This window comes from Catharus ustulatus, chromosome 5 (assembly GCF_009819885.2).
Source record: "Catharus ustulatus isolate bCatUst1 chromosome 5, bCatUst1.pri.v2, whole genome shotgun sequence".
NCBI classification, from domain to species: Eukaryota; Metazoa; Chordata; class Aves; order Passeriformes; family Turdidae; genus Catharus; species Catharus ustulatus.
In genome coordinates this window covers 19,804,221-19,818,070 of record NC_046225.1, presented here as the reverse complement: position 1 = coordinate 19,818,070, position 13,850 = coordinate 19,804,221, and the positions used below count along the sequence as shown (strand labels likewise).

At 41.6% G+C, this 13,850-nt stretch overlaps 1 protein-coding gene across 1 annotated transcript in view; it reads right to left on the bottom strand.

Annotated features, from left to right (window-relative positions):
* Positions 1-13,050, bottom strand: part of SMARCAD1 (SWI/SNF-related, matrix-associated actin-dependent regulator of chromatin, subfamily a, containing DEAD/H box 1) — a 42,737-nt gene extending 29,687 nt beyond the window's left edge. The window contains exons 1-4 of the mRNA XM_033060747.1: positions 13,010-13,050; positions 12,566-12,768; positions 5,548-5,719; positions 2,293-2,467 (exon numbers count right to left, since the gene is read on the bottom strand). Of these exons, the coding sequence (XP_032916638.1) occupies positions 2,293-2,467; positions 5,548-5,719; positions 12,566-12,755 (537 nt within the window). The 5' untranslated portion in view covers positions 12,756-12,768; positions 13,010-13,050. The remainder of the gene's footprint in view (positions 1-2,292; positions 2,468-5,547; positions 5,720-12,565; positions 12,769-13,009) is intronic.
* Positions 13,051-13,850: the final 800 nt, after the last annotated feature.

Genomic DNA, 13,850 nt, shown 5'->3' with positions numbered 1-13,850 from the left:
TTTTTCCTTAATACACTTCATCAATTGTGTCAAGTTTGTGAGGACAGCCTGCTTCAGGTTCTTCACAAAGGAACAACCAATTTGCCTGACAGTGCTCTATCTTCTTTCAAAAATGTTGCAGCTACGTAAGTGCAGAAAAAATTCTGCACAGCCTCCATTTTCTACAAAGTTCTGCTGATACAGGAGTTATCTTGCATTCTCCTGAAAACAAACACCATCAGCCTCACAGGCTGCTCAGTAGCTAAGTTACAAAACAGCAGTTAGATATATCACATAGCATTTCTAGCAAGTTATTAAGCTACAATGAACTTGTATCAGCCTTTGAATCAAATAAATTCTATCCAGCCTAAAACTGAAAAAAATACATTCTAGACATACACAAAAAAATTTAAATTACAGTGGTCAGGAGAAAAATTCAAAAATTGTTACTTGCAAAATTTTTGTTCTTCCTAAAATAAAGCTAAGCATAAAGCTCAATCCACTTGAAAACAAAACACCCAGCAAGGAGCACCAGTAAAATGTCTGTATTTCTTCAATGTAATTTCAATAACCAGGAAACCTTACAGATTAATTTAAACACATTTAGATTTATAAATAAAAGCTAGTCAAAACCTTGTTATATATTAACATTGAGAAGTAACCTTGCTAAAAATACCAGTTACTGTACTAAAGGTATTTGACCGTCATGAGCTACCATACCTCAGTAGTAAGGAGTTACCTGTAGATTTGTATCATACAGGACAATGGTCAAAAGTTCTCATGTTCACATGTCAGCAAAATCAGAATACATTACAGGAAGTTCAAACCTACCCTTTGCCTCACTGGAAGTACTAAAGTCTTTGCATGTTAAATGTCATATATGCAGCCTGCACAGTGTTTCATCTACTGGAAGATGGCAGTGATTTCACTCTGCATTTCATCAATAAGCTCATTCCAACAATGAGCTCCACAGCAGTTACCAGTAGTTATCAACTGAGACAGCCATAATTAAGCTTAAAGGTCACAACAAATAAATACTTGAAAAATTTTCCGTACATTGGAGTGCACTGTTGTTGAACTTATCTAAAGATGTTTATTTGAAGTGTGTGTCTATATATTCATTTTTACAGATATCCAAGTTCTCACATATGTAGAAATGTACTTCCCCTAAAATGTTACTTTTATCCTTTTGCTACTAACAAAACAACAATTAAGAGTTGCACTTTGCATGGCCAGGTTTGACACTGGCAGGGGCTTCACAGGTGGCTTCAGTGAGAAGCCACCAGAAGCTTCCCTCACATCCAAGAGGGCCAGTGCCAATCAGCCCCAAGACAGTCCTGCTGCCAAGGCCATCAGTGACAATAGCAGCACCAGCAGGTAAGAGTTAAGAAAGGGGGTAGGAAAATGGAGGGGAACAACAACTGCAGCAAGAGAGAAGAATTCATGAGAGCAAAACAACCCTGCAGACACCAAGGTCAGTGAAGGAGGGGTTGGAGGTGCTCCATCCACTGGAGCAGAGATTCCCCTGAGCCAGTGATGAAGCCCATGGGGAGGCAGATGTGCCCCTGCAGCCCATGGAAGTCTGAGGCGGAGCAGAGATCCACCTGCAGCCCGTGGAGAACAGCACAGCAGAGCAGGTGCGTGCCCAAAGGAGGCTGTGACCATGTGGGAAGCACCCCTGAAAGCAGGCTCCTGGTAGGACCCATGGAGAGAAGGACCCCTCTGGAGCAGGTCTGCTAGCAGGACTGGTAACCCTGTGGAAGTAATCCACAATGGAGCAGCTTGTTCCTGAAGGACTGCACACCATGGAAAGAGATCCAACTCTGGAGCAAGGGAAGGGTGTGAGGAGTCCTCCTGCTGAGGAGGGCTGATGAACTGACTGCAGTCCCCATATCCCATTCTCAGGCACCACTGGTGTGCGGCAGAGGAGGTAGAGAAAATCCCAAATAAGTTAGCCCCAAAACAAGGGAGGAGTGAGGGGAAGGTGTTTTAAGATTTGGGTTTATTTCTCATTACCCTACTCTGATCTGATTGGTAATAAATTAAATCTCTTTCACAAGTTGAGTCTGTTTTGCCCATGACAGTAACTCTGTCTCATGAGTGATCTCTCCATGTCTTCATTATGATCCATGAGTCTTTCATTCTATTCTCTTCCCTGACCAGCTGAGAAGCAAAGTGACAGAACAGCTTCAGTGGGCATCTGGCATCCAGACAGCATTAACTCACCACAAGACTGTACCCCATAATGAAGTCATAATGAAAACAGCCTATAAAATAATCATCAAAATAAATCAAAGAACTGAGCATTATTACTTTTAATAATTCTTGGTCACTTCTTTGGGGAAAATGTTCCTTCATTGTTCGCAACTTTGAGTCTCTGGTATCTTCTACATCCTCCTTCACAGCTGGCTGCTGCTCCCCACCATTTACAAGCCCCAGCTGGGGCATTTCCTCTTCAGACTGGTCATCATCTTTAGACAGTTCAGAACTACAATATAAGGGAGAAGAAAAAAAAGAATTAAAATTTATTTTTGCTTATGAATGTTTTACTCTACCAGAATATTACTGTAAACTAAACCTACCAGGATTGCATCTTCATGCATTTTGTGCATTCAGTAACACTGAATCAATTTGTAAGGAAAGGGATATTCAGGACCAAGTACAGTCTCCTCTTTGCACCAAAAAATTTCAACTTAGCAAAGGAAAGAAGAAAGGAAGAATGGACTAGGGAAATACCATGACTTACCCTCATATTGTACTACAAAAGATTATTGATAATTTAATAACAACCACCTCAATACACTTCATCATTTCAGCTACCTGAACTACATCAGACTACACTGAGTTTCTCAAACAGCCTTGCTAGTGTTTATTTGCACAACATATGAACCGATTTGGATTAGGTTCTTTGTAAGCACTTTCCAGGTGCAGTATCAACTCTGTCCTAGTTCACAGCTCACTGAGAAAGAAAATTCAAAGCTCATTGTGCAGCTTCTTAAATGTATAAATATGGGAAGAGCCTTTCCGAAAAATGATAGTGCTCTAAATTTACTGAAAGATTGGTTATTAGAGCTGATTTGCAGGAAAAGCAACCCTCTATGTATCTTTCAGGATACAGAAGACTGAACCTAAGCACAGGTTAAGTTCCCATCCTTCCTCTCCTCCTTCCTTCCATAGAAACAAGCACCTCCTTTTAGGAATGCAAATTTAATTGAGCTGCATGAAGTCTGCCTTTTCATAAGGATTTCATCATCAGAAAGGCTAGCCTGCAGCTCTCTCTACATAAATGTAGGTAAAAGACTAAAAATAAACATGGTTTTCCTCACTATAGCTTTCTTTAGCAGTTGCAGCAGGCAGATTGCAATAGAATTCTGGAAAAAAAAAATCGTTATGTGTCACTTGCATTAAAGATATACAAAGATAACTGTTCATCAAAGAATCCTTTTCTCCCTTTCTAAAAGGCACACACAGCTACCAGGACTCCCTGGTTGTGCCTCTTAAGAGTAAGGAAGTAAGAGAGAAGCCAAAATATTCTTCAGCCCACCAAGGCATTGAGTTGTAAGCCTCAAAACATGAATCCTACTACTATTTAAAAAAAAAAAATATTAAAATCTATTGGCATATTTTTGATCTTTTTGCCTTGATAATGAAGGTTTCTTTTAAAAAGTGCATGTAAAAAAGAAAATCCATCCAAAACAAAGCCGCAATTATCCTATCCTTTCCTATCAGGGAATAGCATCTAAACACTTGTCAACAGAGCCAGAGTTGTATACTTCATAAATCTTGTCCTCTGTGTATAATCACGTTCATACCAAGCACAAAGAAACATTGATTTAACTGCTAAGCAACTCTGACCCAAAAAGCCTTGGGTTAGATTCTGCTTTGTTTTCCCACAGAGTCCAGACAGTGACTTTCTGGTTCTGTACCTTGATCAGAACAAAGGAAGCTAGGATAATTCTGCAAAAAGGAAGTAAAAACTCAAAAAAAGCCACCCACAAACTCCCCACACTGGGTAACACATGCACTAAAATCCATAACGCAGACACTGAATTGACTGATTCCATGCAAAGCCTGAGCTCCTAAGCCTGGACAGATCCCAGCTAACTCCTGCACACTCTTCATTTGCTTGTTAGCTTGACCAGAACAGCCACTTGTGAGACAGCTCCATGGGCCCTGTGCACATCCATCAACACCTGAGCCAGCACACTGGGACAAAGCATCAAGCACTGAGGTGCCAGGTGGCTACACGGGAACACTGAGGAGTACAAGAGGATGTAGCCTCATGTTCATCAATCCCACTAGGAGTCACCTTGCTGTCCATCTCTCACTGCCAGCAATCACAACACAGTACAAGAATAGCAAGCAGTGCCTCTGCAAGTTGCGTCCTGTGTGGCTTATCAGCATCAGCTCCACACAGTACAAAACCACCTGAACAGCTTCCAGGTGGGATTGATCCCAGAAGCAGAGTAATTACATTAGTACAGCACTGCACACAAGTCAGTTTGATGCATGCAACCAGCTGGCCACCTCTGTCTGCTTGCACAATCTACAACTTAAATCACAGGCAGAAGCAGGAGCTCATTTGTAACTGCTAATTTTTTTTTCTCCTTTTCAAGTAGCTGCCTTAAGTTAAAACTTTGTGGGGGGAACACTCAAAAAAAAAAAAAAAAACAAACCAAAACCAAACAACACAACATCAGAACTTCAGGTAATAGTAGCAGGAAAATGCATTATTTCACTTCTGCTGTAAACCCCCAGTAACTCCATGCTCTGTGTAGGACTGAAAACCAGACAAGAGACTACACCTCTTAAAGCTGCAATTCCCACAAAAGTTTTCTGCCCATTAATTCAAACAGACTATGAAAAAAGCAGGTTAAGCCACCTTGTTTTGTTTAGTACAAGACTATCTAGAGGGCAACAATTACCACACAGACATATAACTAGCAGGGGGTTCTTTGTTCTTTAAACTGCTCCAAATGGCTGTAGATGTTATCTAGATCTTGTCTCACCTTCTCTCTTAATGCTGCCTTTTTAGCACAGACACAAGTGTGACTCCTGCACAGTGACTTCCCTCCCAGCACATACAAAAAAATAAATTTCCAAATTACTTAGGAAAGAAATAATTTTCACTATGCCTAGGAAACACATCATGCAACTCATACTTGAAAGTTTACCTCAGGACTCATACTACATACTGCAACTCTATTTGGTTCCCTGACAAATATAGTTGCATACACAAAAAAATTCAACTCCAGTGGTTTAACATCAGTAAAGCAAGTGTTTTACAGTTAAGTTTTCAAGTTGTGCTAAAGGGATTTCAGAAGAGTAAAGGCACAAATGTATAAATGAACAAACATCACACATTCCAACATCACAGAACTTCTCCCTCTGAGAAAATGTTTTAGCTGGATACTTCTTCCCTGGAAAACCAGTGAAGCTGAGTTAGGAGCAGCTGAAACCCAAAGGAGCAAACCAGAACCCAACCTAGGCTCTGATTTTCAATTCAGTGTTCCAAATTAGAACACCCATGAGGGTGCAGACACGACAGAAAGCTGGCTCAAAGCGTACATTATGGCCACCTCTCCCCTCGGAGTCCAGGTTTTCTTGGCAGCACCGACGTTTCTTGGCTCCTCATCCTCGCTGTCAGACACATCCAGGAACTGCACCCCTCGCTGGCGCTTGAAATAAGACCCTTTCCTTGTCCTCTGAGCTTCAGGAGTTTCTGGGATGGTGGAATACTCTGTGCAAGCCATTTAAATAGGAGAAAAAAGAGGAGACAATGACTTATGACTTCAAATACTTATTTGTACTTACAGCATCAGGTAGCTGCGATTTCTTTCAGAGACACAACAGCCAGTTAAACAGAACTCACATTCTAACGCACAGAAAATTCCTGGTAAGCTGCATTCCTTAAAGTGGGAACTTACCTGGCGAAGGATCTTCAGCCCTCTTACATTAAACAAGCAATTTTTATACTACAAAGTTTAAGAGAAGATGTATTTTAGGTTAATAACTACTAAAAAATAAATAAATACTTATTTTTTAGATAAATGAATAATGAGCAAAGTCCTCTGAACTACTTCCAGGCTGATTGAACACGGATAGAAACACAGGCATATTTCTCTTTTCTCTATGAACAGAGAAAAATTGATGGACAGAGCAGAGAACATGACAGCTGCAGAGAGCATTTTCTGTATGAAAGAAATCTTGTGGAAAATAAATTTAAAATAACTCACTGTGGCAGCACTGAATGAACAGGAAAAAAAATCTATCAAGCTATTTACTGACACTGGAAACTGCACAGGTTTTGAAAAGGAAAGGCACCCAATAAACCAAAAAAAAATGGTACCAAATGTTACAGAGTACACTACAGAAAAAGAAGAAAGCAACTTTAAAATTGTTAAAGGGTTGGAGGTGAATGCAATTTAGTCCCTATGAGGAAACATCAACAAGGGTTCAATGACAGTACAAAAGAGCAATCATTGAAGCCTTAAGCCTTCAGGTTGTTAAAGAAACCATCCAGGAGCCACTCTGGGAGCACCTGAGCTGGGACCACAACCTCTTTGCAGCTACAGATCCCACATGCACAGAGTCACACCAGGTTTCCTATAGCAGTCCCGGATGTCCAGATCCCCAGTACTATTTAAGCGTGGTACAATAACAAAATCACAGCTCATGCTGGTGCCTCTAACGTGCAATCCCAAACAAAAAAATCCTGAGCTTTTACACCCTCACAGTCTAAGCGCAGGAAAGTCTGGAGTCATCAGCTCCCAAGTGTCCGGTCCCCTGGGTAGGCCACGAACCTTTGTGCTTTGTGCTAAGGATTAGCAGCTCCCTGCCTCCTGCCTGGGGCTCTCCCCACTCACAGCTCAACCTGCAGCCACACCTGCACCAAAAGGATCCCTCAATGAGGTGACCTTAGCCATACAAAAGAAAAATTCAGGATAAGGGGCAGGAGAGTCAGCCACAAACTTCTGAGAAAGCTGTGTTTTAGTGATACCACTGTCACTAGAAGTCCTCATATAAAAAGATCTTAAATTCTCATAACACAATGAAAGCATCACAGGCATCGTCTCCCCTGTAATGCATCCATCCATTTTTAAAACTCATGTGCTTGTGAACCAAGCACCAGCAGTGCTGCTGACTCTACTTTGGCTGCAAGTAAAGGTAGTTTCTTCTGCCTCCATTCACTAACACAGAAACTTGCTGAGTCAAATTACTAGGCTGTAACATAACTTTGCAAAGCTTATTTGCCAGCAGACAGTAGGCACAGATGAAGCTAGAATAAATTCACCTGATAGTCAAATGCAGAAAGGAGCTACATGGTGTCTAATTTCTTCATCTGGGATAAAAGATTTGTAGCTGAGTTACCAAAATCTAAATATTTTCTATCACTTTCAAAACACAATACAGGATTATGGTAGTGACTTTTAGAAGAGGCAAAAGTCTCACTTTGCAAATGAATCTTATTTTGAAAAGCCCATACACATGCAAATTTAGGAATACCTAAAAATTATTAGTTCTGAAGCAGTAGTACACTGTTCCAAGACAAACGTCCCTGCATCCAAGACCAACATGTTGGCAGTAGAAGCTTCCTGAGCAGTACCTTCTTCTAGCTGTCCATTTTAGGAAGGAAATGTGTTGTCCTTGATGCAGTTGCTTCATCTGAAAACTGATTAAGTTTTTAGATGAATACAGGAGAGGAGCAAGAAAGACCTTTGGGAACATTATTTATGAAGTTGGACTGTTACGGCAAAGGTTATCACAATAGGATAGAAATACAAAACAAAAAAATGTGATTCAATATCAAAACAGGTCTGTAAGAAACATGAGAATTTCACATCTATACTGAATTACCAGAATGGATCAAGGCAGTTTTCATGTACCTTTGCCTTGTAGGTTAGACTAAATTCCAAGCACAATCCCCTTGCAAGCAGCGTGACATGGAAATGACAGGAACTCATGACAACTTTGCTAGGAGGCATCCTTACTGAATGTTAAAACAAAACAAGGAAATTTTACTAAAATACAATGGTCTTAATAGTAATTTTATTCTTTAGACAAGATTTATATTTAAATATAGAGTATTTACTGTTTCCTTAGTGATTTCTCATTTTATTTTAATTTTCTTTAGCAATTACTGTCCAGTCTTGATGATAGCTCCTATTCCACTGAATGGAATCCCCTACTAAGTGGGGGAAGCACAAATCACACATGGAAGGAGTCCTCATATTTAGAGCAAACTGTAACCTTGCAGAGCAATAACAGATTAAAGTTATTGTCACAAGATGCAATTGTTGGAGGCAGAATCTTCTGGCAATTCAAAAGAACTGTTAAGGAATGCCTGCAATCATAAGACTAGTATTTGAGGCCAGAAATAGGAACTCTTAAGTATCCCTACATGCACACATTAACATCAGAACCAAAACCCAACAACCAATTTTTGCTATCATAAAGAGAATACACAGCCCTGTAATTTTAAGCGCAACTTCCTACACAAATCATACACCACACTCTGACAAAGCCAGCTGCTTCTCTCCCAAGTGAGAACAAAGGTAAAACCAAAGTCAAAACTGAGGCAATATGTAAGAGGTTTACCACATTCACTAACACTGTCTAGCAAGAATTGTCAAATTGAAAGTAACTTCCACCTAGTTTTGGAAAGCAGTATCAAGCACATGCTGCTCAACTCTACCAGATAGTAAGTACTCTCTTTTTCAAAGGAAAGGTTTTTCCATTGATGAAAATAATCCTAAATGTCAGTATTATTCTAAGATGCTTCTTAGAGCAGTCCTTTAAAAATGATAATTACTTCAACACAGCCTCCCATGAACCCCGAGAAAACTTCACTAGGTATTTCAGTCATCACTTTTTTTCCAAGAAATACTCTAAGCAGAATTACACTCTATGAACTGAGACATAAGCAAAAGAGAGGAATTCCTCAGATCCTAAAGAAAATGAAAACAGAAAACAAACAAACAAAACAGTCCCAGTGCAAGTGAGCTCTGAGCATTATAATCTCAAAGTGTAGTCATTCAATATACATATTCAAACAGGACAGAGAGGATACCAACAAGATCAGCCATCAATAACAGGGTTACATATTGTAGTTTATTTTTTCCTACAACTTTTATTTCAATTCTTTTTCAAAGCTTTGTAAGCATGCATTTGGAGACCTGAATACAAGCTTCATTTTTAAATGGCTTCATTTTGAAATTCATGTTGGTAATTATTCTAATTTGTGCAGTTCTGGTACAGCTCTGTTCCATTTCTACAACTGTGTAGAATAATCTCATTATCTTAGTACACACCCAGCTATTTACATAATTAAAAACATCTACATGAAAATTAAGATGCTTCACTGTTTCCTTTATAGATTAAGAGATACAGAACTATTCTATAAATAATACTAATTTGTATAGGAAACTAGTAAGCCATTCCAGTGTACTTTTCTAACTCTTAAGAGATGTCTACCATGTACAATTTGGTAACTGGTCCCCAGAGTTGGCTCCTATCCTTCAGTAAAGGAAGTTCAGAATTATTCCCTCCAACCTGGCTGCAAAGTCACCGCAGGTCTGTGCAGTTTTGAATACAGACAAGTGTACAAAGATGACCAATTCTTGTGGCCACCACAACACAAATTGCTCATTAAAGCATAAGGGACACATGTTCAACACCAAGAAACAGGAAGCATGACCTACAGACATAAATGGGGTACAGAACAATCTACCAAACACAGATTGTTCTAGGAAAACAAAACTGAAGAAAATACCTTAAAAGATAATGGTGGTTCTTGACACAATAGACATCTGACTATGTTTTTTGAAGATGGATGACATTTAGACAATCCTTTACTGTTAGATGTACATTTCAGGGCACTTGATAAAACAGAAATCTGAAGAAATCTCTTGGAAATTATATTGAACTATTTGTGCTCCTGAAGGAAAAAGTCAGATTTTTAAATTCTTTTCAGATACACACTGTGGTTGCACAACACCAAAGGAAATACAGCAAAAACTCAAGCCACTAGCTGTTTAATAGCATTTTGTTTGTGTAAGTGAAATAAAGATCACTCTCCTCTTCTTTCCCCAGTTTCTTGTACCAGTATTTTGTTAATCACTTTGTTTGTCTTCAGAAGACATCTGAGTAATTTTTGTCCTCATATGACTGGCTGGGCATTAGGGCAAGTTATTTTCGGAGAACTTGGTGTAAAACTGCTTCCTGTACAGAACAGCTCCATAGTCAGACTTGTTAGCAGTTAGCACCAGAGAGCACACAGCACCATAAACTCATCTTTGGGCCTTCTCCATGACCATTCAGCAATAAAAACAACAACAAAAAACCTGACTGCTTTATTTGACCCAAACCAATAAAAATTCTGTCTTCTTGACACTAATTAGGAAACAAGGAGGACAGGCATCTGCTAATCAAATCCAGTCTTCTCCATTACATGTAAGTGCCTCATATCATGCAGACAAAATCTGTTTTATTTTTTGTTAGCTTCTGTAGATGTAGAAAAAAAGGTTATTAATTTTTTTAATAGGTTATATAACACTGATGTGCAAACAAGTGGGAGAAAAAAATCATGAAACCATTTGATCTTTAAAGACTCAGTGTCTGTGAAAGATGAAGCATTATATATATGCAGAGCACTACTAACTACATCTCAATTTTACATGTTAATTAGTGCCCCTGTTCTACACCAGCATCTGTGTTCATGGATGCTTCTTTCAGTTGGACACCTGCTGCAGTTTTCCCTGCTCTTGCACTCCACCCTGTTTCACTGTTAGCTAACACCATCTCCCACTAGTTTTCCTCACAAGTACTTAGCCTTGCATTACATTTCTTTTAAGCTGGTCTTCACCTTTGTTTTTATTACCTGGTATCTAAACTCATGCCTCTAAATTGGGTACTACAGCCCTTCTCCACAGTCCTAGCCCGGCAGTATTTAATTCAAGGGAAACCAGCATGGTGAAAAACAAGCACTAAAATTTGTTTGCAGATATAGTCTAGCTACATGCTTACACTGACAAAGCACACAGGCCGATTAAAGGCAGAAACATAACATTAAAAAAAAAAGCAATCTCCAAAACAATAATCCACAAAACAAGCAGCACCATCCATTACTGCACAACTACATTCGCAGCTCAAGAAGGGCCCCTGCACTCAGTAACCCCTCAACAGAGCCAGACAATGATTTACCACACACAGGAAGGGAACACCTGTTCCAAAGTGCACTTCTTCAGAGTGCCCATTTTTCCATACAAGCATTACAAAGACACAAAATCAGAATTAACTAGAATTAACAGCTGCTTGCTTCTTCTGTAAAGTTCTCCCTGTCACCAAAACATTCTTTGCAACTGAACAGGTTACTCAGTTCCAGACTGGCAACTTACATGTTTTATACATTTTATTTTCAACACACAACACTGCTTAATATTTACTAACGTAAACACAAGCACTCCAGCTGAAAACAGGCAACCTGCACTAAACCAAAATTTAGGGAAAATTTAGGAAGAATCCACCTCCTGTAATTCTGACTTGGCTATGCTTTAAAAGAGGAACTCCTCCTTGTGCATGAAAGGTTCTCTTGTTATCACATAGATAAGGTATTGTGAAAAACTGCCTTGCACCAAGAGAAAGTCACGTGCAAAAAATGGAGTTAAACAATGTCAACAGACAATGTTGTTTCTTTTCTGAACAAATGCATAGTCAAAGTCTGTCTGATCTCTCCAATAACACCTGTAACTCAACAACTATAACAGGAGTTATATGGCATGCCTGAGAAATACCAAATTATCAGCAGGAGATACTGCCTGTTCCCCAAATCACACTCCCTCAGTAACAGGAAAAACCCACTGTTGAATGGGATTACACAGCCAACAGCAATTTCAGACACCAGTATTAACCAACAAACTCAAAAAGAAACAGCACATCCCTACTGTACACACCACGACACAGTCAAGTTTTTGACATTTCTATGAAAACCCCAAGTTTCTGCCCCAAAACAGGACAAACACTACGTCAAAACCAAGCAGTCAGCTTCTCAGAATCATTACCAGGTCTCTCAGCTCATTATAAAACCAGGTCCAAGTGAAAAGAAACTGTTCTCTTTCTTTCCAAATCCATCTGAGATGCTACACAAAGCATTAGCCACGGACTCTACCCAAAAAGTTAAGTCTATGGTGTTGCATCTATCAGACAAATAAAAGTAATTTCTTCCTTGAAAAACCCTGAAATATTAGTGCAAAATAAGTATCAGTAAATAGAGTTCATAAATAGGAAAACATAACACACTTTCAACACTTAATTTGAAGCTTATTTAATCAACCGAAAAAAGTTATTTCAGAAGGTTACCAACCTGCCTGTAAATGCACAGGTTCAATTAGAGCACACACTACCAACAATGAGGATACTTTTGTGGAAATTGCTGTGAAATGTGTACACACGAAAAAATATTTTTAAAACAAGCAAAGGGGGCGAAACCCAAAAAGACAAACGCTAAAACAGAAGACAATTACTTTATTTCCATAAGTTAAGTACTCACACATCCCTTAAGCCGCATGCAAAACAACACCTGACTCACCAGTCCTGTCTGAGACGTCCGAAGCCGGAGTGTCTGGCCTGTTGCTGTCATCCGCACCTTCCTCCTCATCCCCTGCAGCGGCTCCGACCGCGGCAGCAGCGCCAGGTGCCTCCGCGCAGGCCGGGGGCTCCTGCTCTGCGCCCTTCTCCTTCCTCTCGAAGCGGAACCGGTCCAAATTGTACAGGCTCATATTCTTAACCTTTCTGTGGGAAATGCCAGGAAGGGGAGAGAGCCGACAGGGCCCGTCTAATTACAGATAAGAAAACGCAGGCGGAGGGACCGGCCGGCGCTCCCACAGAAACGCGACGCCAGGGACGCTGTCAGGCGGCTGGGAGGCTCCTGCCTGCCCACCCATCCGCCCACCCGCCCGCTCTCCCTTTCCCGCGCTCCCCCGGCCTCCCTCCGCATCTCACGTTGGGCACGGGCGGCGGGCCCCACACGCACCTGTCGCGCGGCGGGGCGGCCCCGGTGGGGCGGTGTGAGGCGGTGGCGGCCGGCAGGGCCGGGCCGGGCCGGGCCAGGCCGGGCCCCGGGCAGGAGTGCGGCCGGCGGGAGGGCGGACGCGACGAGGCCCGCTCAGCGCAGCACGACGCGCTCCCCTCAGGAGCGGGGCGCGGGGGCTGCCGGCGCGCGGCGATGACGTCACGCCGCCCTCCGCCAATCGCCTCGCCCGGCCGGAGCGCGCGGGCGCGTGCGCCTTCGCGCCTCTTTTCCTGGAGAGCGGCGGGAGGCGCTGCCCTGAGGGGCGGGAATGGCGCGAGGGTGGCAGCGCGTTCCGTGAGGGTGTGCGGGCTTTGGGCTTCACCCCGCTGCTGCCGTGAGCAGGCAGATCTGCTGCTTCCAGCTCCAGACACCGTACGAGTGACGCCTTTGATTGCAAATCGTCGCGTGTTCACACCCCGCCCTGCACTTCCAAGTTGAAAAGTTTGGGTGGAGAACCACGCGAAGAGCGTCATGGAGATCTGGAACCCTAAAATACGGGGTCATACAATCAAAGAATAGTCTGGGTTGGAAGGGTCCTTAAAGATACCTAGTTCCAATGCCCCTGCGATGAGGCCACTAGACCAAGCTGCTCAAAACCCATCCCAGCCTGGCTTTGAACACTTACAGGGATGAGGGATTCACTACTCTGGGGAATCTGCTAGTGTCTCACCACTCTCACGGTAAAGAATTTCTTCCAAATGTCTGATTTAAACCTACTCTCTCTTAATTTTGGAGCCATTCCCCCTTGCCCTGTCCACTTACATGCTCTTGTAGAAAGTCTCTCTCCATCTTTCTTGTAGGC